General features: G+C 49.4%; 1 protein-coding gene across 6 annotated transcripts; it reads right to left on the reverse strand.

Moving 5' to 3' along the window:
* Positions 1 to 11,486: 11,486 nt before the first annotated feature.
* Positions 11,487 to 22,341, reverse strand: ZBTB37 (zinc finger and BTB domain containing 37). 6 transcript variants are annotated; one of them, XM_026062615.1, is made up of 5 exons: positions 22,170 to 22,341; positions 19,755 to 19,865; positions 17,241 to 18,190; positions 15,706 to 15,805; positions 11,487 to 13,394 (listed from the first exon to the last, which is right to left on the reverse strand). In XM_026062615.1, the coding sequence occupies exons 2-5, from the start codon at positions 19,773 to 19,775 to the stop codon at positions 12,906 to 12,908; spliced, it is 1,560 nt and encodes a 519-aa protein (XP_025918400.1). In that variant the 5' UTR covers positions 19,776 to 19,865; positions 22,170 to 22,341; the 3' UTR covers positions 11,487 to 12,905. The 6 variants fall into 6 exon arrangements, with proteins under 6 accessions (XP_025918400.1, XP_025918381.1, XP_025918373.1 ...); XM_026062596.1 differs by having other exon boundaries at positions 22,017 to 22,341; XM_026062588.1 differs by having other exon boundaries at positions 19,755 to 20,968; positions 22,017 to 22,341.
* Between the last annotated feature and the right edge of the window lie 6 nt (positions 22,342 to 22,347).

Below are 22,347 nucleotides of genomic sequence, written 5' to 3' on the forward strand. Positions count from 1 at the left end.
AAAAAAAAAAAAAATGGCACCGTTTCACAAGACAGATCTGTTCCCTGTATGTATGTGTGCGTGTATATATATATATATTTATACATTTATATAAATATATACATATATATGTGTGTATTCAGAGTCAGATCTGCTGACTAATGACATACAAATTTTTTTGTTTTGTTATTGCTTTCCACCGCTGCCTGCTCCCTTGGAGGCAGGAGGGAGCTGGCGTCTCCTCCTGCCCTCCCAAACCGCTTCCTAAATTCCCACGGCGGGAGGGTCAGCCCTCCGCAGCCCCGACCGCGGCCCGCAGGACGGTTCGCCGCGAAGCGGAACGCGTGGAAGAACCGACCCCYGTCAAGCCGCCAGGTTGCCCGCGCGGGCCGCGGCGAGAAGCGGCGAAGGAAGCGGGGCGCTGGCTCAGCCAGGATCGCCCCGCTCCCACCGGACGCCTTTTCCATAGAGCCGCCTGGCAGAGCAGACCTGCGCTTCTCAGACACGGAGGTAAGGAAAACAGACCTGCTTTACGCGGAAGCGTTGCCGCTGGAGCGCGCAGCACGGCAACCCCAGCACTCCGGGAGAGGGAGGTAGTTACTGTCCTGCGACGCCGCTGCTGCTTCCTGCGGCTCGCTGTCTGGAGCGAGCGCTCAAAAAAGAACGGAAAAATCCTGTGCTCTATTAAAAAAAGTTATCCCAGTTAAATCTGTCCGTCGAAGCCGTACTCGACTATTCCCTCTAAGAGGCTTTTATATTTTAGAAATTGATTGTCAGTTTAGTTTCTTACGAAATCAGATTTGATTAGCAACTTGCCATACGAAGCCAGTGGGTTGTTAACGCCGGTTACAACACTCGTCTCTCCCCGCGCTCCACGAGGGAGCGCGCGCGGGCGGCACGGGCTCATCCGCCGGCCCAGCCGCRCTCCCGGCGCCGCTGCGCTTCGCGGCATCGCCACGCGGCCGTCCCGGACAGCATTGCACGCTCCGAGCGATTTCAATGGAAATGTTAAGAAAGAAAGAAAGGAAAGGAAAAAAAAAAAGCGCTACTGGTGTCGTATTCACAGTGTCGTACAGGAAAACCGGGGGTGAAGCTGGGGAAGGGGCCGAGCTCGCGAGAGCTTCGCTTAGTATTTAAGGGAGTGGAGGCTTGGGAGGAAGCGGCACGTGTTCGCTGCCCGCTGCCGGGAGCCGCCCTGTGCCGCGCTCTGCTCCCGCAAGCGCAGGGCGCGCAGCGAGAGGCACGGCACGGCCGCCGAGCCCCGCTCTCCGGAGCGCTTATCCCGYGAGTCCCGCTCCGCCACCGCAGCCCAGCCCATGTGCTCAGCCCGCGCTGCCCGCCGGCTATTTCGCAGGCGCGAGCACAGAAGAAACGGGCGCCCTCCTCGCCGGCGCTTGGCCCCGGGGCCTCCGCCAGCCRCCGCGCTGCCCCGGCAAGAAACGAGAAGCCCGAGGGGACGCGCCGGGGCRAGCGGCACTGCCATTTCGTCGGCGGGCAGCACGGCCCCCAGCCGCCTTCCTCTCTGCCCCCGCGAGGCGAGGCCCACGGGCGGCTCCGGTTACCGATTCACGCGCAGCGAGAACAAAAGCTTCACAGTAATCTGTAGAGTTTCTTCAGACACGTAAACTCCGAGAAAAGAAGGAGCATCCCGGGAGCGCCGGCTCCCGTGCCGCACCGGCGCCCGGGACGCGTCGATAAACGGGGGACGCCACGCGAACCTCTCGGGCTCCGGCCCCGTCTTCCCAGCGTGGGCGGGCGGGCACCRGCGAAGCAACGCCGTCGGGTTAAAACTCCTTCCCCAGCAGTTCCTCATCCATCGGTTCACGATTCCTCCCCGCCCCTCCGCTGCCTGCCTTCAGTAATTTCAACTGTGTTTTTCTCCTTTTACGCCGCTACTTTCGGTATTTCACAACCAGTAGTAAAACTAACCAATGTAGCTTCATTTTTAGTTTCTAATTAGYTTCACAGTTTCTTGGGCCATAGCCAATGGTATCGGGTCTGACTGCAAACATAACGGGAAGGTTTAAATAAATAAGCTTCACTGCAACATAAAAATAACGACGACATTTACCCATAGGTCGGAGGGGGAGAGGGTTAAGTACATTTACAAAAACTAAGTAAAGCTGGAGGCTTAACATAACTGACACTCTGCAAAAAAATTAATGCACTGACTTTTTTTTTAAAGTACTGCCTTAGACATGCAGAAAAATAATATATCAAGTCAGACTATGTCAGATTAAACACGGAAGTTACACAGCAGTATTAAAAAGATACCTGAATATGTTTCAAAAGCTTAACTGATATGAACTAGGAAGCCCATTAAAGCTGCCCGGTTTTACATGATAATTCTAAGAAACTCTAACAAAAATACAGCTTGGTTTAGTCTAATCGAAACGGGGAGATGGCAGCCGCGCTCCCGGCTGGGGAGCAGTTCGGCTTCTCCGCAGACCTTTGCAGACAAGATGCTATTCCATGGATCAACCACCAAGAAATTAAAATAAACAACCGTAGCTGAAACCCCCCTGGTAGGATAAGACTCTCTAGCCCGCGTCCACCTAGTGCAGGACAGCAACGCGCCCGGGCAGTATTTCATTTCGCCCCGGCGTGCCAGAGGCGCGCAGAGCRACGGCGGCCGCAAGCACGGGGAGGCCCTCGGGCCCGAGCCCGCGCTGCAGATCRACGCACGGCCTGCAGCACCTGCGCGCTGCCCGCCTGGCAGCGGGRATAACGTTATTCCTGGTGGGAATAGCGTCAGCACGGCCCTCGGGAGGGGCCCGGCCCCTTCCCGCCGCCTGCGGCGCAGCACTGAGCTCCCCCGAGGGACCTGCCGAACCCGCCGGACCGAAAGCGGACGAGCCCCTTCTTGTTCCAGGCGGYGCGCGCCCCCCTCGCCTCCTCGCTGCCGCCACCCGGCTGCTCAAGGCGGCCGGCCCGCTTCCCTCGCCAGTCCTGGCCGCGCTCTGCAGATCCCCCGGCAGCGCGGACGGCCCGAGCCGGGAAGCAGCAGACRGCGTGTCCCGGGCTCTCGAAAGGAACTCCCGCTAGCGCTGGTGCAACGCCTGCACGCCTCAGCTGCGGCCGCTCTCCGGCACTCCGCGGGCTCAGTCCTTCACGGAGCTCCACACCGGAAACGGGGCAAACGGGCGGCGCGGAGGGGCCAGGAGAGGCTGTAACACAGCCCCCTCTCCACTGGACTCCGGGCCGTCCTGGTTTGCCAGACGGTCACACCGCCTCCCTCCAGCCTGWAAAAGCAGGACCCCGGGCCCGTCGCTTCATTTTGGCACAGCCTCGGGACCTGGGTTAACACCCGCTGCCTTTCCCTTCCCAGCAGACACGACAGCTTCCCTCCGACAAGGAAGAAACCACCACCTAAGCTCCTTCACATCCACCGCCAAGCGACAGGTCTTCTACCCTCCATCCCCAAGGTTAAAAGATCTGGGCTCTAGCTGGGGGGCAAATCCCACAGCTCGCTCTCCCTCCCTTCCCAGGCTGTTTTCTGTACCCTTGACTTGTGGCCAGAAGGTTTCAGCTTGGCCACCTCCACTGACGTCACCCGCGGCAGCAGGGAAGGGGCAGGGAGGGGGCTCAGGCAGGGCGGCACACCCTACACCTGCAGCTTAGCGGAAACACGGTCTTAAGGAGCTTATGGCGCGACGTGTCCCCTTCCTCTCGCCACGCTACTCACCAACGCGCCAGAAAGCTCTGAGCTTGCCAGACAGCAGCCAGACACCAGCTCTTTCTTCACGGAGAAGMCCCCTGGAGCAGGACTACGTCTCCCCCACCCCGCGCTACCTGCTGCAACACACGCGCGCTCCTAGCCACCAACAYAACGCGGCACAGCTCCCCTGCCATCCCATCCATACCATGGCCATACCTGCTGCTGCTCTTGGTGGAAACCTGAAACGAGAACAGAGGGGTCGGCACGATGCTCAAACGCTAGCGTTATTCCTTGCCCGGATTTCTGAAACGACCCATCTCACCCTGCAAAAACAAGCATCCAAATATGTGTTAACAGCCAACATCTCCAGGCCTACTCCACCATCCTGCCAAAAGCAGACTGTGTTCCTCCTTTGCAAAAGCCTTTGACAAGTACAAATACTTTTTGGTTCTGAAGATGCACGACTCCCCTAGCAAGGGTCCCCTATAGGCCCCCTATACGCAGCCTCATCGCTGACGGCATGCAGGCATCTGCATCCTGACGCAGCTCCACCGCACCTGCAACTACAGCAGCATTAGACCTCTTTCCCCAACCACCCCGGCAGCCTTTGAAATCCTCACACCAAAACGACTCCAGAAAGAGCTAAGCAGATGCCTGAAGAGCAAATGCAAGTCTTGACAACAAGCTGAGCTACCTTCCACGGGTGCCTTAAAATTGCTCTTGGATCACAGACTGCCAACTGTTCTGCTGGATGAAAAGTTAACTAAACAGCCCTTTAAAATAACTGTGTTTGTGTGTGTGGCGGGGGGGAAATTAAGATTTTTTCAGCATTTTTATGAAAAGAATTAAAGCTTTAAAACAAAAAGAAACATTTTTGGTCAGCGCTCCAAAGTCATCAAAATGGTTATAAGGAAAGAGCCATAACCATGCATTACAAACCCGTCACCCAAAGCTTCTTGCTTGGGTGTCTTCACCAACCCACTAAACACCGAAGAGTCACTGTATATAGGGTATATAGGAATCTAGGGTTACTTAAAAAATCAATTTGGCCCATTTTACATGATATCGGCTACCTTTTTGTTAAAAAAAAAAAAAAAGCATATTATTAAAAGATATTTGAACAGAAATGAAAGAAATTGCACATACACGCTACTTTTTCAGCCAGCTAACTCTTTTCTGCCCAATTAGTTAGCAGGCAAGGTCTCCATCAAGAGGAGTTCCTTTCCTCACCGAACCCAAGTTTCACCAAGGCTATGATGGATGATCCTTTGGGAAGGGATGACTTTCCTATAGATCCGTACAGCACACAGCACTGCTGCTGGCGAGCAGTAAATGAACCTATTTAATCAGCAAAGGCAGGTGGATGCTCACTCTGCTGAATATCAGGGACACAGGGGGGCTTTCTATAAAAAGAGCCTCTAGAGTGTGGGCTGAGCAGCAGAGCAAGAAGCACAGCTGCTGCCAAGCCTGCAGGAGGTGGATTGAGGTGAATTTGTTCACAGCATTTGTTAAGTCCTTGGAAAGGCAGCTTACTCCCCTGGAGAGAAAAAATCAGCAAGATTTTATCTTGGAGCCCATTTCCTCTTTCCAGCTGTGACAGCAGAACATGCACCTCTACACAGGTTGCTAAAATAAAAAATACACCTCTAGGCATCAATAAATAGCAAAGGGCTGTCTTCCGAAAGCGTAAATCAGACACTAAATATATTAGCAACACTTCTTGTGGCCTCCTCTCTCTAGGTCCCAGGTCTGCCAGACTACAGTCTGATTGCTGTGTTCTCCCTTTTTATTTTTAGAAGGTTTGTCAGAACAGACTTGGTTTCTTACAGTTAAGTACCCTGAAGTATGTTGCAATTTTYAAGCCTTTATTCCACATAACAAAGGTCATTTTTATATACCTCAAGGACATTTAAAAGCCTAGAGAAGGCCCTGAAAACTCTCTTAGGGATTGCTTTAATCACTCCGACAGCACGGACCAACCAAAGCCCAGCAGTACCCGGTCCAGCGGCAGCTCTACTCAACAAGGACCTCTCAGCTCCAACCCCGATGAGATACCACAGGCAAAAACAGAGCAGGCCAAGAGGGACGCGGCAGAGAATCCGAAGCGATTCTCTGGGAAAAGTCGAGCAGCAAAGACGCTGCTAAGACGCGCTTTTAAAGTACTTACTCAAGCCATCAACGAGCCAGGTCCCTGCAGGGTCGCTCGGCAGCCACTACTGATACGCCCGGAGCTGAATTTAGCACACCACAGCGCAGCACCAGAGCGAAGAGCGGCGAATAAAGGCAGTACAGATGACCACAGGAGCAAACGGCGCTACCTAGCATCACCCGGTTAGCTTTAACCATCTCTCAAGCAGTCCCAGGTGAGGCACCTCATCTCCGTCAGATGCCCAGCTGTACTGCCCTTTTAGCAATTTCTGCAATACCAAGTTATATTGGATGAGAAAAATGAAAAACAGTGTTTTAAAATGGTAACCCACACTGTCAAACTTTACCTACCGAGTCTTAAATCCTTCCAAGGTTGCAAATCTCTAAGATTCACCGCACAAGTGCTTAGGTCTTATTTGTATCTATATTTTTGTCAACTAAGATCTTTCAGAACTCCCGTCTAAAAAGGTTCCTTCTATTTCCAAGACACAACATTTCTCAAGCTGTAATACTTTGGTTTACAACTGGATTAAAATATAAATTAAATAAGAATAATGCTAAATGAGTTTATATTGAAAGACTTTATATATGTATACATATATATGTATATACAGGTATGTGTGTGTGCACTCCCTAATGACAGCTAGAGGAAGCAAAAGTCATTCCCCGAAAGGCTTCTACTCTTCCAACTAGCAGGTTAAACATATCCATTGCAACAATTCCCTGTGCATAAAAGCTAATGAAGCACTGGAAGGTGGCACTGGTAAACAGCTGGATCACACAGACTTCTAGGAACAGAAAGACAATAAATTATAAGAAGCAGTAGTAACTTGTTCACAGTTGGCATGAGGATAACGTTATAGGAAACCTGAATTTTCTACAGTCCCCAGGAATAAAAAGTCAAACGGGTAACTGAAGATTACAGTTGGATATATTTTAGTTAAACCTAAAAGAAAAGATCAGATCTGACACAAAGAAATGGTAGAAACCACACCAAACTTCTCCCAGCGCGCTAAGCTCTAGTACCATCAGATTCAGCGGGAAGATTCCCAGTAACTCCACTGGGACCAGTATTCAGCCCAGTGACGCTTCCATCTCAGCCTCCGTCACAGTGACAGGGACTTTCACAAGCAGGAAGATTCCTTGAAGCCAACTCAATCCTAGGTCCAAAACCACCATGCTCCCAGTCAACTTCTTCTTCAAACACCTAAATTCTTGATTCTACTTCTCTTTTAACTAGCATCCCAAACATCGCAGTCCAACCTCCCCTAGTCCCAGCCTCTGTATTTTCCTATGTTTCTCAAAAGAAAACTTTCAGCAATAATACCAAGGCAGCTGGAAATATTTTAGAGATAGTAGGACTCTTCAGGTAATTTTATAACCTACTTACTATGAGTGAGTTCCAGATTAGGAATAATCTGGGTTTCTAGTTAGACTAACTGCAGTAAAACTCTGGCCTGCTGCACTTTTATTTTCCTAAAAAGCTGCAAATCTACTCCAAAGTATTCCAAAATGCTCTAGCAGGCATTACTGTCAAAGAGCAGCCAGTAGTATTTGCATAGTTCTAGCTTTTATTTGGTTATGAATATATATATATATGTGTGTGTATATATATATATATCTTTCTCTCTCTCAGTGTACATACATACATATATATATATATGTATGTGTGTTTCGTGTATTAAAATATCTTTTGAATGCCAATGATTAAAATAAAGGTTCTTAGCTCATCTGCAGGACCTTCCCCTGAAGATGGCAATCCCCGCGCACGGATCCGATCCCACGCTACGAGGAATACACATCTCAGTACTGTTATCGCCGTTTTACCGAACAGCAGACCAGCTCGCTGGCAAGCAGCGGCAGCTCCGCTGAAAGCATCTGGGTCTCCCGACTTCAAATCCCGGTTCCGGGCTCCTGGGTCACCCTTCCATGGGAAACTCGGAGCCCAAACCTTGACACAGTCAGAAGTGCCATGAATCACAGCTCCCTGACTTCTCCCACCCCCAAAATATTTCTGGCAGAGCAGGAAAAGCATTTGGCGTCACTAATCTGAAGAATCACTGGATGCTTAAACTGTACAGTTAAATTAGCAGGCATGTCATGCGTCAAACAGCAGGTTTTAAAAGAGTTTAAATAATAGGTTTAAGGGGTGCTAATTTTTGTTGGTGTTAAACGCATGACTCAGTCTATCTTGCAAGCTACATTCCACTCAAATAATCTGCATCTTTTCAGTTGTCTTTTTCTTTTTTTTATACATTAGCTTCTGCAGGAAAGACGAAGTCAGCAGCAAGTAAAAGCTACAACTCTGCTCTTCCAAGAGGATGGTTAGGGTTGAATTACCCAAAGAAGGCAGAAGGACTCTGCTCGAGGATCAGACTGCTTAGAATTATTCACAGAACTGGGCATCAAATTTTTAAGTGAAATTAGTACTGCGTAGAGGCATGGGACTGACTGCCCTGGAAAACAAAGTCACCTGGCTGTCACAAAACAAGAGCAGGACAAGCAGCGAGATCTGTCTCGTCATGTATTCCCCCTCGAGACGCAGAAGAGGGCTGAAACCCTGGCTCCGTGCCTTCCCAATCAGGCCCGTCTCTGCTACGCTTTTCAGCGAGACTGCGCCTTGCTCCAAATGTGACCCCAGCTCTGAATAGCCGTCAGCTGGCAACAGAGTCCACCACTACCAACCTCGGCCAGATTTAAAACAGCAACAGAGACACAAAACGCTTTTTCTTTTTCCTGCCGTTCAGCCACCCAAGCTTCTGAAAGTTAAATTGTACAGATCACAGCTTGAAAACATGTCAGCAAAGATCCGGGTTAAGTCAAAGGACCGAACCTGATGCTAGGAGGGACAAGCAAGGGGTGCTCAGCAATGAACTTCCAGGGCAACGACCTGGTAAGAAGCTCCGCAAGGGAATCCAGCCAYGACAAGTGGCAGGGGGATGGTACAAAAGCGAGACAGCGCTGCTCACCCGTGTTGGCTGCTCTGCTTCTCACCAGGCTGATAACCCTGGGTCTTATTAGGAGCCTCTAAGCGTGGTCTCGGGCTCCTGTTACAGGCGCACGCTTCATAAACCCGCCTCATTCATCCTTTCCTACCTAGCTGCTGGAAATAAGCAGCACTTTTTGCTTTCGCATACGCCCACTGCAAGAGAGCAGAAGGACTTTCTGCTTTCTCCCTCCCCCAGCTTCACACCAGCCGTCCTCCCGCGAGGAGGAGAGCCGGCTTTGCCCCCCAGCAGCAGCACAGTATTAACATGGTTCTTGGTATTTTCACAGCTATTCACGGGGAGCCGGGCAGCAGCGGGGAAACGCTGCCTTCCCTCCGCCGCGCCCCRGCACCGGGGCTTTCCGCAGGCTCGAGGAGATAACCGCAGCGCTTCACATTTGGAAGGTTTCTTTGCGACAGCAAAGGACGAAGAAACGCGTTCCCCCTCCACTAAAGGAAACTGCCGAAACGGATTACGTTTCCCCTCTTGCCTGAGGCAAGCAAACAAATTGGTTAGGAAGCCCTAACTCTGAATCTGGCAGAAATGTTACGTAGAGAGGTATTAAAAAACGATAGAGTTCTCCTCCCACCCTCCTTTAATCACAGTTGAAATCGCAGCTTTGGCAAAGGGGGAAAAGCTGCGGTGAGACGGGGAGCAGCAAAGCCATGCCTCAACCCACCGCAGAAGCGTTCCTGYTCGGGAAGTTGGCGTCTGTTTCTCCACAGCTTCGGTGCTACTGTAAAGACCGATACRGTTTGCCAACGCAGACGCAACTAAAGATGTTCTCATTCTGTTACGAGAAGCAGCTCCGAGTAGCTACACCAATGCTGGAAAATCACTATGGATTTTTCCCATACTGTAGACAACCCCCAACCCCGTTTTCCCCCTTGGCCTTATCTGCACTAAGAAAGTCCATCACTGAAAGAAAAGTTTGATCAACGATTCCTTCTGCACTGGTTCCACCTTCTAGTGTAGATGAGCCTAAACTGTTTTCAGCGCTGTTCAAGAAAATGGTAGAGACACCATGATTTCCACACATACATACATACACATACGCATCCGTTAAATGTACAGAAATAATATTAAAATGATTCCCACTACCATACCTTATACTGACTCTAGCTACAAGCTATAAACTTCACCTCAGTGAGGCCTGGGCAAGAATATTGGCTCTTCTGCATGCAATCAGAAATGATCATTTATACAGTGGCAACCTCTGCACCAAAAAAAATAGAAAAAATAAAAACCTTTCACAAGCTTTTTTGTTTTCAGACTAGCCTAGAACAATATGAAGGAACAATTTCATGGTTTTCACCAGGCCAATTAGAAGTAGTGAGTCAGCAGGGAAGAACGTGCTGATCTCATCCTGGACTGCTAGGATGCTCCTCCGTTCACAGTATCAATACAGTAAAACAAAAACAAGAACCTGTTCAAGAAACTCACAGCCACRCCATACAAATAAGGCATTCACCATTTTATGTCAGCCCTTCATCACTAAGCCTTGATGGATCGGTTGCCATCTGTTTCAGAAATATTTTGCTTGTATAGCAGTTACTGCACCTTCACCCTTCTCTTCACAGCAAGCTTAGCAGGGAAACTTTCCCACTATATTTATATATAATATATGTATATAAATAATTTTATGTTTTTATAGTTTGGTAGTATTCTTTTAAAAGTTCTATTTTAAAACACTTAAAAATCTTTTAAGTAACTAAAGTAACTTTTGACGCTCTCTAGTGTGAACAGGATAGGATTCCAAAGTTTTTAACTTTTTTCCTTTTGGATTTTTGGTAACTTCAAAAGCTATGACTAAAGCAGCATACTCTGCAGCCCTCCTCTCCTCCCCACGCCTCGATTGCAACGAAACCCACCGTAGCCACCCTCTCACCTCACCTTCCGCGACCGCTCTCGGGCAACCTTACTGCTTCAGCACAACTCTGTTTGCCCTTYGATAGGGAACTGAACGTGGCTGGTCCCTCGGGCGGCCGCTCACAATACCGGTCACCGCGCGACGATGCACTTGACAGGAGAGGAGAAAGGACACAAGGAAAACGAAGGTGAGAGATCAGCTTTCCCGTTTGAAACGGTCAACAAAACTGTACTTTGCGGGGATCCTGCTCGGACGCCTGCAAAGGTTCCTCTCGGAAGAGCGCGTCCCCGTCGCGCCCGGTCCCGGCGCCGAGCCCTCCCTCCCTGCCCCGCGCGAGCGGCCGCCAGAGCCACGTCTGCGAGAGGTGGGAGGAGCAGCGAGACCCCTCGCTCGCACGAAGCGGGAGCGAGGTAAGAGCACTTCGCCCTTCTCTGACTTCTCCCATCCAAGGGGCAGGAAAACGATCATTTTTCCCAATTTGCAGGTGGGGGAAAGCGAGGCCTGGAGAATTTCCCCGTGCCCCAAATTGTGCAGCCAGGCAGCAGGACAAGCTTCGTTTTCACKTAGCACGTCTGCTGCCTGCCAAGCCCCCGCTCCAACCGCTTGCCCAGCTTTCTTTGCCGAAGCAAGATGAAACGCACTTCTCTAACGTCTCATTGCTCCTCCCATCAACTTAAGGATCAGAACTTCATCCCTCCTGATCAGACGCGTTACACAGCCTCGAGAGAACTCCTTCAACCAAACATCCTCTCCCAGTTCCAATCTGCACAACCTGGGGTCCGTTTCCCCCCTCCATTACAAACAACCCAGCATCAGAAACAAAGAAAACTCTTAAAATATTGCATATTTTTTAAAAGACTTCTTCAAAAGATGTCAAGATATTTGCACTTCTCTACCTGTCCCATGCGTTTCCGGTTATGAAACACGTAAGCACGTGCAAACACCCACGATACACAATGCAGGCATGTCTCTCCTGTGTTTGCTAAACTTGCTCTAAACATCAGAGCGGCTTAGAATATAAAAGTTTAAGTCCATGCAAGGGAAGAGTTGTGATTGCTCTAGGAACCATTAACTTTAAGTTTCCTGAACCATTATGAGGAAATAAAGTTGGGTTTTCTTTTCTTTTTGCATTTCATTGATAAAAAAGTTATCAAACTAGTTTGTAGAAACACGGTTAAAAGCAACCACCCATGATTGCTTCGCTGGGATTATAGTATTTCAGTATACCATATTGCTGTTATAAAAGATAAGTGCGCGTAGAGGCGGGAGCAGGGGTGAGGGACGACTTTGGTAGCCAGCCTCTAACTCCTCAATTCAGCCAGTCCAGAGACCTCTTCCTAACGCTTGGCAACGTTTGAAGCGTGGCAGCGCGCCGGTCAGGAAGCCAGAATGCTCTGTGCTATCCAGATCAGCAACGACAAAGCACATCCCCCCTCCAAAAAACCTGTCCCCCAACACGTTAGAGTCTAACACAAACCTCACAGCTGCTAAATTTCACTTTCAGTAGCCTAAGCGCTTCAAATTTTGCTGAACTCTAGAATACTGCTTTATAGCCGTGCCCACTTTTAGCAAGGGGCATGAGGCCACACGCCTGGAAAGGGCAAGCCAAAAGCCCTAAAATAATGGTTTAAGTAAAAATGTAAAAAGAGACACACCGGAAAAAAAAAAAAAAAAGGACAGGGATAAATACGCTCAGGCGAGGCAGGTTCCACCAGGACAGTCTTTTTGTTTTTCTTTAACGTGGCAACTACCTGGGAAAAGGTGAAAGGCAACTGCATCTTGCCCCTGCCCTCCCCTCGAGGCGGGCCAGCAGATACGGCGAGGACAGCCCTGCGCACGAGGCTCCCTGGATCGGCACGGCTACGAGCCAGCACCACCAGCGGGGCCCAGCTGCCGGGCCAAAACGCTGCTGAGAAATAAAAACGACTGCTTGTCCTGGATCACTACCGAATATTAAAAAAATTTAAAATCCTGTCGATCCCTGAATCAGAAGTTGATTGACACAGTTGCTTTGTTTTTCCCCAAGAGGATGAGGAATAAGGGAGAAAAACTTTTAACACTCTATGTGTGTGTGCGGGTGTGTGTGAGAGAGAGAGAGAAAGAGAGAGAAAAGATTTTTCTATTTTGGCAACATCTTGGGAGCTTCTTTCTGTCCGGTGGTGGCATTGCACTAATTACAGTACCAGCCTGCCAGGTTGGTGCTGACACTCTTTAGAGCCAAACGGGAAGATGGTCCTTTCTCCCCAGACTCTCCAGCCGTACTTCAGTCTGGCCCAGTAGTGGACACAGACCCCTGCGCCGTCTCCCCCACAGCAACGGCTTCCTCCTGCGGAGGAGATTCCTCCTCCGCCTGCCCCCGCGAYGTGACGGTGGTCTCGGGGGAGATGCTGTGAGGCCCCTCCAGAGGCATACAGCCAGGGTGGTTCTTGCGAAAGTGCTGGTTGAGGATGGCCTGGAAGGGGAAGCTTTTGCCGCAGACGTGGCAGTGGAAGGGCTTGTTGCCCGTGTGCTTGCGGATGTGGTACTCCAGCTGATCCTTGCGGGTGTACTTCTTCCCGCACATGCGGCACACAAAAGGCGTGATGCCCATGTGGAGACGCATGTGCCGGTCCAGGCTGCCTTTCTGGTTGAAGGATTTGGCGCAGTAAATACAAGTGAGCCGCGGGTTGTACCGGAACCAACGCTCCGAAACTTCCTGTTCCCGGAGATATTCCACGTAGCCACTCACTCCAATCATGGCCGATTCCTCCCCCTGTGAAGGAAACGGCAGAGACTTAAAGATCAGGCAGCTTAAAAAATATTCCAGGAAAGAAGATCTGTTTCTTCCTCCGCTAGGCCCCAACCCAGTCAAGCACTGAAGCCTGTGCCAAACCTAGAAATCAGCAACGCTAATGTCCTCAACCTCAAGCACACATTTAAGTGCTTAATTGGAGCCTTGGGGCTGGAGACAAACGAGCAATCAACTAGAAACCTCTGCTACGGCTGCCCCTTCTGCCAAGCCACTCACTACATCTGGGAAAGAAAACATAACCCTTGGCAGAAGGGCACTTAGCCACTGATTGAGTTGTGCATCAAACGCATCAATGCACATTTCTATTTTTTAAAAAAAATCTTGGGCCAATTTGATTAAAATACGGTTCTGTTCTGTTTTACATACTAAAGATTTTTTTCAATGCCGATTGACAAGCTCCCAGTAAAATGAAAGCAGAATAAACTACAATTTACATCTGAAACCCTTCAGGTGTTTCACAGTGAATCATGTTTGACTAAATGGTTATGAAATCAATACCACCTCCACCGTACTGCAGGGGAGAACCTGCAGCACAGACAACAAAAATGACTCGTCCAAGTCACACAGCAAGGACTAGCAGGCTCCTCCTCATCTTCTGAAGCCAGAAGGAAAAACAACCCTCCAACCACAGGCTCAGGCTCTGCGACAGCCATATGCACCRTTCTTTGTAGCCAGATATCATATTCAGAAGTAATGCAAATAGACGGTCTCCTGAATGGCCTCGCTCCTGGATGGTCTCCTAAACGCCTCCGTGCTGGAGGATGCAGTACTCGTAGTCCAAGTCTTACACCATTCCTGATGATGCCAAATGCAGATAAGCAACCGGTGTAAGCGCAGGAGGGCTTCTCCGGCRGCAACAGGGCTGTGCACGCACGAGCAACAGCGTGACTGTGCCAGGTGCCATGAAATCTGATTGTACAAGGAATGGTAAGCTGCTTAGGGCTAAATGTGATGAGCAAAGCTATGGTTCTTTCCATTGTAGCACTGCCACTAGGCAGGGATTACGGGCAGGCTCTATTTATAGCATAAACATGGCAACACCAGGAGAGTGGAAGGCGATGACACTTCCCCACCTAAGTGGAAACCTACAGTTCTAAGCTTGAGGCCATCTCACCATGGAGAAATAACAGCAGCTTTTCCATACTTAAAGCTAAAATTGCTTTGCATGTTGCATTTGCCCTGGAGGATTAGTTTGACCTGAAATTTTCTAGATGCATTTTGAGGACACAAAACAAAGCTTCAGCAATGTGTGAAGAAAAAGATATCTTTTCTTTCTTTTTAATTGAAGTGATTACAAAGAAGACAGAAATTGTGTTTTTTTTCTCCTCAATTTACTTGGTCTTATCCAAAGCCAAAGCTGCCTGGTAACTCCTCACCTGCTCCCAACAAAGCCATTTGATTAAGAACGGACACATTATTTCCTAACGTGTCAGGACACAGGGTCATTCTACAGCTGTGGTGGGCGATACATTTACACCGCAGTGGCACGACAATACTGACCGTATGCAAGAACGAGATGATGCCAAAATGACTAAGCACAGATATTGCCGCCGTGCCCCACTTTCCATACCACCATTCAGCTGCGTTCTACACCCCACTGCCCGACCGCATTTCTGCGCCTCTCTCCCTCCTACCCCAAAACTGTGCCCTACCCCAGGAAAGCAAAGGAACAAGTCAGAGCCACTTTATGCTGAAAACGCTGCTACGCAGCACAGTCCCTTGGGGGCGAAACAGAGACCCCTGCTCAAACCCACARCCCTCTAGCACTCTGGCGACGCTTTATCCAGAGAGCTCACTGCTGCAGTACTGGGAGGGTTTGGGGAACGTTTTTGGTACTAGTATGGAGAGATTCAGATTTTGTCGCCCCTCAGTCGTCTACAGAAGGCAGCTAACAGCTCTTCCTTTAGCTCAGGCCTTTGCTGACAAGTGTTTTTAGGGCAGATCCAACTCTGCAGGTGAATGGGGTTTCTCCTYGGGAGCTGGTGGCCTGCCCAGAATGAAGGTTGCTATTTTGTGCCCTCGGACAACAAGAGAAACTCCTCACGCTTTCCAGGTATCTGGCTGAAATCCCAAATGACGGACAAAAGCAGTTTTAAACCATAACCTGACAGCATACATTCTGAGTGTGAGCAACTAAACACTTTGCAACAATAAAGGGTCCTTATTTTGCAGACAGTTTTGCTGGCAAATACAAATTTATCTACTACATCACAAGACAGTCAGCTTAACCTTCAATGCCAACGTTTACTCGCAAACTTCTTGAGCTGCCTACCTGGGAACTGGGCTGCTTGGGCTCATCCATCCGCCCGGGAGACTCGCTTTTTGATCTGTACCGCTCAGTCACAGCAACCATGCTGCCAGAAGGGCTAAATCTGTGGGGTGGGGGAAGAGTGTAAACGGAGTTTTTAATGGGCATCAGGTCACTCTGGTGCTTAGAACAATGGGTGAGCAATAGAGGCACCTGTATAGCATCTCTTCATCCTCACCAGCTAACACACAGGAGGCGGAACGCGGAACAGTGCAAGTATAAAGGAAAAACCAAGTCATACTGGTCTGTGGTTTCAGGCTTAACATCTGAAAAATAAAACTGAGTCATTTGGCTTCTAGTTCAGTAACAGAGAGCTTTTCGGTTGCTATTGCAAGCAAGTACCCTGATATGGGCCCAGTGACTCAGGAACTGTACAACAGCAGAAGACACCGCTTCTCTAAGGGCACCTCTCCTCCACCACCCTTGCCCTCCTCCCCCTCGCAAGAGTGAAACCGAGGCATCACAGCAGTGATGTGACGGGCTCCAGGTAGGAAACAGTGGATATTGAGTGCAGTGGACAAAACCATGCCCAAAGCTAACTGATCCAAGGAAAAAAATTAAGAAATTAGGAAAGGATTGCTGTCTCAAGGGCCAGCTCAAGATCATTCCCAATAGTACAGATCACGCATGGATTTATCAAGCAACAAGTGATGGAATATCCACTGCTTCCAGGTTGCTGTTCCCCCATGGGACCAGAGGGATTGAGCTAGAAGAAAAGAGAGGCAGATGTGAAGGGAAACCCCACAAACACAAAACCCCACAAACACAGAAGATCTGGCCTTTATCAGATCCGTTCTTTGGTCTGAGCTAAGGGCAAGAAAACAAATGCTGGGGTGGAGGGGAAGCAGATGGATGGAGAATCAGTACACAGATTTCATCACCTATTATAAACAAAGGCTTTCTGCTCTTTTGTGTAAACCAAGACAACAGCAGAGGCCGATAGGCTCCCCACTTCAATCACTTCAGAAGATGTAAACCCATGAGCCACTGCTGTCCTGAACCACTGGGAAGAAAATTTCCTCTTGACCTAACAGCTGGTGGCCAGCTTGCTTCTAAAGCAGAACAATCCCCAGATTTTCAGGCCAGAAGGCATCATTACAATGACACTTTGCACAACGCGTACTGTAYATGACCTAATTAATTCCAATGCTGAGCACAGTATCTACAGTGGCTGAGCTGCAACATCTTTTTCAGACAAAAATCCCACCTCAGCTGAAAGACAGAGGCAGAAATTCCGAGCTATGCATTGGCAGGTACTAACAGTTCGTTTCCCAAGCTGAGCTGTGCCTGGAGATCTGGGTCTGATCACTACCTAGCCAGTACAGTAGAACCAGAAACAGGTCTACTTTCCAGCACCGCAAAGAAATTCCTTCAGCGCTTATGCTTAAGAGAGTCACATGAAATACAAAGGGAATATGATGAGAAAAGGCCAACCCAGCTAAGTAAAAATCTTTCACAATCTGCTCTTACAGCCAAGCTCAGTAAATAAGAAAACTTACCTGTCAATCTCACTGCTGGTTGGCCTGACCACTTTGGCCCCTGAGGACCCTAATGTGTAAGTCTCTTGGCCCATTGATCCGTGACCCGTGGTGTCAATCACCATAGCGGTGACCTCCTCAGCACTGCTCCCATCTTCTCCCGACGGCTGATTCTCTGCCGCCAGCCACTCCTCCAGGTTCTCCGTTTTAATGCGCACTCCTCCCAGAACCCGGACGTCGTCGTCGTTCCGTCCCCCGCGGTCTCCCACGCCTGTCTCAACATACCACTGTCCCGCTCTGTTAATCCGTAGTATGGGCTCCCTGCTTTCCACGTCTGAGCTCTGCTCAATTATCTGGGGGCTGGTGGACTCCTCCGGAGGGCTGAGCTCCCGGATGTCCAACACGGTGCTCACCTGGCCCAGGCGACTCCCTTTCGGGGTGTTGTGACGGGGGCTCAGAGAACGGTTCAGATTTGGTGTCACCCGGTGAGACTCTGGCGGTCTCTCCTGATGCTTTGTCCTGGTCTGGCTCAGTTCTGCTTCCACCTCTGCCACGTTAATTTTGAAGTGAATTCCCTCAAGAATCTGCGTGCATTTGTCTATGATGTGCTGCATCTGCAAGAAACTGGCAGCCGTCAGGTAACTAATGATGTCAGCCAGCTGCAGACAAATCCTACCGGTGTAACAAAAGGAAAGGAGCTGCTCAAAAACAGAAGGGTTCTTGATGACAGAAATGGAAACGGTGCTCATTTCGTTCAAGGACATGTGGTCGCGGAAGTAGGGCGAGCTGGCGGCCAGCACCACCTTGTGAGCGCGGAAAGCTTGCCCCTGCACGTTGACCACGATGTCACACAGGCGGCCCTGCATGCGCAGCTGATTCAGGTGGCTCAGGACAGAGTTGCTGAAGTCAGGAATCTCCAGCTGAATGTTCCCACTCTTCTCCATGGTTGTCCCAGTTGCAGGCGTACAACCCTACTGAAAGGGAAACAAAACAAACCCCATCATTCACCGAGCTAGTTCACCGTCTGCACTTAAAAAAGCTTTCATCTACTTTCATTCAGTATGAAATACTGCGAGCTATTTCACTGTTTAATTTGCAAGAGGCTTGCAGCAGTTCTCTGATCTTGATGTTCTGTACATCGCCCTTTACAAAAATTAAATTAAAACACCCCTGATAGGTCCCCACTCCCTATGGCTTAAGTGCTCTAAACAGTTCAGTTTGTGAGCCTCAGTAAAAGCATATTTTCATTGTAAAGGGACCATTAAAAATGGCTCAGATTCTAAAAATAGGCAACTGATTGCAYAATAGATTAAAATACTTAGCACTTGCACCTTCTAAGCGCTTTAAAAGAGGGATGTAATATTGTTATCCCTCCTTTATAGGGCAGGAATCAAGAAGGAGACATTGAGGCCTAAATATTCCTCGGAGACTTCAGAATCTGGCCGACACACATTTGAACTTGAGATATCCTAAGCACATCATTTAAACCAAGGTATTCATCATTTGGGGCACTTCTGACACATGGCAGAAAATATGAAACAGCCCAATGAAAGAATCCAGTTCTCAACACCAGCTCCTCAGACCATCCACTGGGCACAAATGACTCCATGAAAACAGAAGCAAACATCTGTATAGTTTGAGATTCTGCATACAGCAAAATGTGACTTATGAAAAATAGGGATTCACAAAGAAACTTGCTTAGTTTCCCTTCCATAATTCTTTTTTTTTTTTTTTTATAATCCTCACGTTTCATTTTGGCAAAGTCTGAAAAGGAGCCCTGACCATATATGGTAAAAATTCGGAATGATCCAAAATTAGATGTAAACTCACAAAGAAAAGAAAAGAAAAGAAAAGAAAAGAAAAGAAAAGAAAAGAAAAGAAAAGAAAAGAAAAGAAAAGAAAAGAAATATATTCATTAAAGATCACTTGTGGCATGAGCAACTTCCAAGCTGGGTGGCATCTGAAGTGTCGATTAGGCAGAGTGCTGCAGACATCAAAACAATTTCAGGCAGTCCAGGAATACACGGGCTCATATTGTGTCTGCTCCAAGAAAAGTCAGAACCAACGGGACTAGCACACGCATAAAGTTAGCGTATGTGCCTTGGCAGGGCAGAGGCCTATAGCGTCTGCATTTTTTTTTTTTTAATGACTGCTGCAGGATAGTGCATGTTTATATGCCAGAGCAGACTTGGTGCAAACTTGGCAAAATATGTTACTAAACCTGAAGCTGCAGAGCAGCCTGTCAATCTTAAGAAGTTGTGCAAAAAGATTACTAAATGGTACGCTGGCTGCACATCGATGGCGCAGGCGAGATGAGAATCTAGGCGCTGCACGAAACTTCACGAGGCACAGCTTCACCACGCCACATCTTAAGACTTCTCCCCTTCCCCTACCTTTAAAAGGGAGCGACTAGGAAAAAAAAAAAACACAAAAAACACAGAAGCAACCATAGCACACAAGTCTGTGTCAACACAACATTACGAGCAGAACTTCAAACACACAAAACACAATGAAACAGAAAATCTGATGTCTCACCTGTAGCGTTAATGGTAACATGCAAAGGGGGGGAATGGGGTTGGTATCCTTTTGTCTTCCTTTTTTCTTTTGATGGAGTAAGAAGATCTTAAAACTTTTTGCCCCCTTCCCCTTTGGAAAGAAAGAAAAGAAAAAAAAGTGGCAGAGAGGAACAGGGTTCTTCCCAACACGATCGAGAATGCCAAGTTCTGTCACTCCTCATTTTGCTGCAGGATGCAGCACTATTAGCAGGATTAGCTATCTATTACACGCCGTCCCACCCCTAACCACAGAGGCAAAGAAATACCGAATCTTATCAAAGCGATCTTTCCCAACTGTCTGCTCAGTGTTTTTATTATATGGATGGTCAAAATGGAAGCACAAACAGTTTGAATAACTTATTTCCTCTGTTATGTGGCTGGTATCTCTGGCCCTAACCCTGCAGGCATTTAAACACACGCATAGTTTTACCCATGTGAGCCATTTTACGGTATCAGTAGGACCACTCACAYGGCCGAAATCATGTCAAGTATGTGCTCATGTTTACAAGACGAGGGCCTATAATCTCACGATCTTCCCAACCGCCCGTTCCTAAAGCGATAAGATCCGCAGCGCTCTCTGAACAAAGGCAAACAAACAGAAAGGGCCCAGGCATTCCTTGCACGGGGAACACCCCCGCGAAGGCGGCGAGCCCCGTCTCGCTGCGCCCCGGCGGGCCAAGCCAGGAAGCGGCGGCAGCGGCGGCTCCCGGGCAGCTCGCAGGCAGACCTTCCCGCTCAGCAGGTTCTCGGGAAGTCAGCCCAGGACACACAGAAGGGGGGAAAAAAAAGAAAAAAATCCAGCGCGAGCTACTGACACCAGCGGTATGCGGCCACGGTCACAAGTCAGCTACTCTCGAGGGAGCCCAAAAACCTATTTGTGAGCTTGCCTGCTTCTGCTCTGAAGGCAGGGGGAAATCAGTCTGCCTCTAACGGCGGGAGGAAAGGACCTGCGAAGCTTTGTTTACCTCCGTACCGAAGAAAGGGCATTTTATGATGTGGTTTGGGGATAGCCGAAATTAGACGCTGGCAAGCGGGTAATCTTCCTTTTCGCTTTGAACGCCTCTTGTCAGGAAATAAATTCTGTCCTCCCAGGTAGGGGGTAACAAGCTTACACGCCTCAGCTGGCACGGCAATGAGATCTCAATTGCTCTGTTTGCTGGTGCTGGACTGTATGTTCGCAGCCTCAGTCTCCACCTGAAGGATAACCGGGATCTCCTGCTGAGCAATGCTCTTTGCAGAGAGCGTATCGAGACACTTACCTATTTTTAATACAATTTAAAGTGTCAGCAGCAAAGACTTGGACTTCCTTATCTCAGAAAATGCCTTTCACCCTATGAGGTAACTGCAAGTACTGCAACCAGCAGAAATTCTTGAACCACCAGGCCCTCATGCAAAGCTGGGACAGACAATCTGCAGCAGATGATGTTCGCTCTGAACACACCCTTCATCAAGAAACAGTCAAGCTTGGGAGTTTTTTATAGGAAGGACTGAACCGAACTGAAAATTCTTGGTATTTGGGGCTGGGAAGGTTCACTGCTGCTGTTCAACTTGACTACTTTCAAATTAAGGATCTTAATAAAAATTAAAAAAAAAATCCATTCCAAATTGAAATGAGAGATGTTGCCTTTCTAATCCATCTACTCCTTTCCCCGCCTCCGCTAACAGAGCAAATTTAACAGTGCTTGTTTTTTTCCCCCTAAACTGCTAATAAGTGATGACTCAAGGTCTTCACTCGTGGAACGAGGTGACCTGAGCTAGTTTTTAGCCCTTAGAGCTGCAGAAAAAAGCCTGACAACATGAACAAGGTGCACGAACACGACGAACAGAAATCCAGCATCCACTCAAAGCGACCATCTCCGAAAAATAAACCAACCAGAAACCCTTCCATCTGCGGGACCGACAACACACGAGTGACTCTTCTCGTGTGCCAGAGCTCTACGCTACTGACAGCACATGGGGGTTCAGCTTCCTTTGAACGCGTAAACGCACTTTGCTGCAGCGATTCCTACTAGGAGAAGGTGACAAAACAAGCAGCGGATAACTAGCGCTGCCTGCTAGAACCCGAGCGTGAGACGGGGCTGACGGGACCAGCGGGTGTTTCCAGCGCGTYGGCCCCCGGGGAGGCCTTCTCCCTCCTCACCCTCGCCCCACAGCCGCCCCTCCAGCAAGCAGCAGGGCGGTTCAGCCCTACGCCTTAGGTGTCCCGGGGCTCGCAGCTTGTGCCGGGCCTCTGACAACTTACATTAAACCAGCAACGTTCTCTGTTCTCGTGCTCTCCTGCCGTAGCACTGCTCCCGAGGGTGCCGSCCGGCCCCAGTCCGAGCTGAGCCCGGCGGTCGCGGCCCCTCCGGCTCTCCCCTCGCCCCCGCCTCGCCGCGCCAGCACGGATGCTCACCCGATCTCACCGTGCGGCAGCTCAGGCAGCCCCGCTGCGGAAAAGCAACTCCGCGAACCCGGCTGCGGTTTACTGCTCTCCCGGGCCAGCTTTCCGGGGRCTCGGGCAGCTGTCAAGGGCGGCTCGGGGAGGGGGCACCGGCGGCACCTCCGACCCCTGCGGAGCGGCGCCCCGAGCG

This window comes from Apteryx rowi, unplaced genomic scaffold (genome assembly GCF_003343035.1).
Source record: "Apteryx rowi isolate R43461 unplaced genomic scaffold, aptRow1 scaffold_100, whole genome shotgun sequence".
Lineage (NCBI taxonomy): Eukaryota > Metazoa > Chordata > Aves > Apterygiformes > Apterygidae > Apteryx > Apteryx rowi.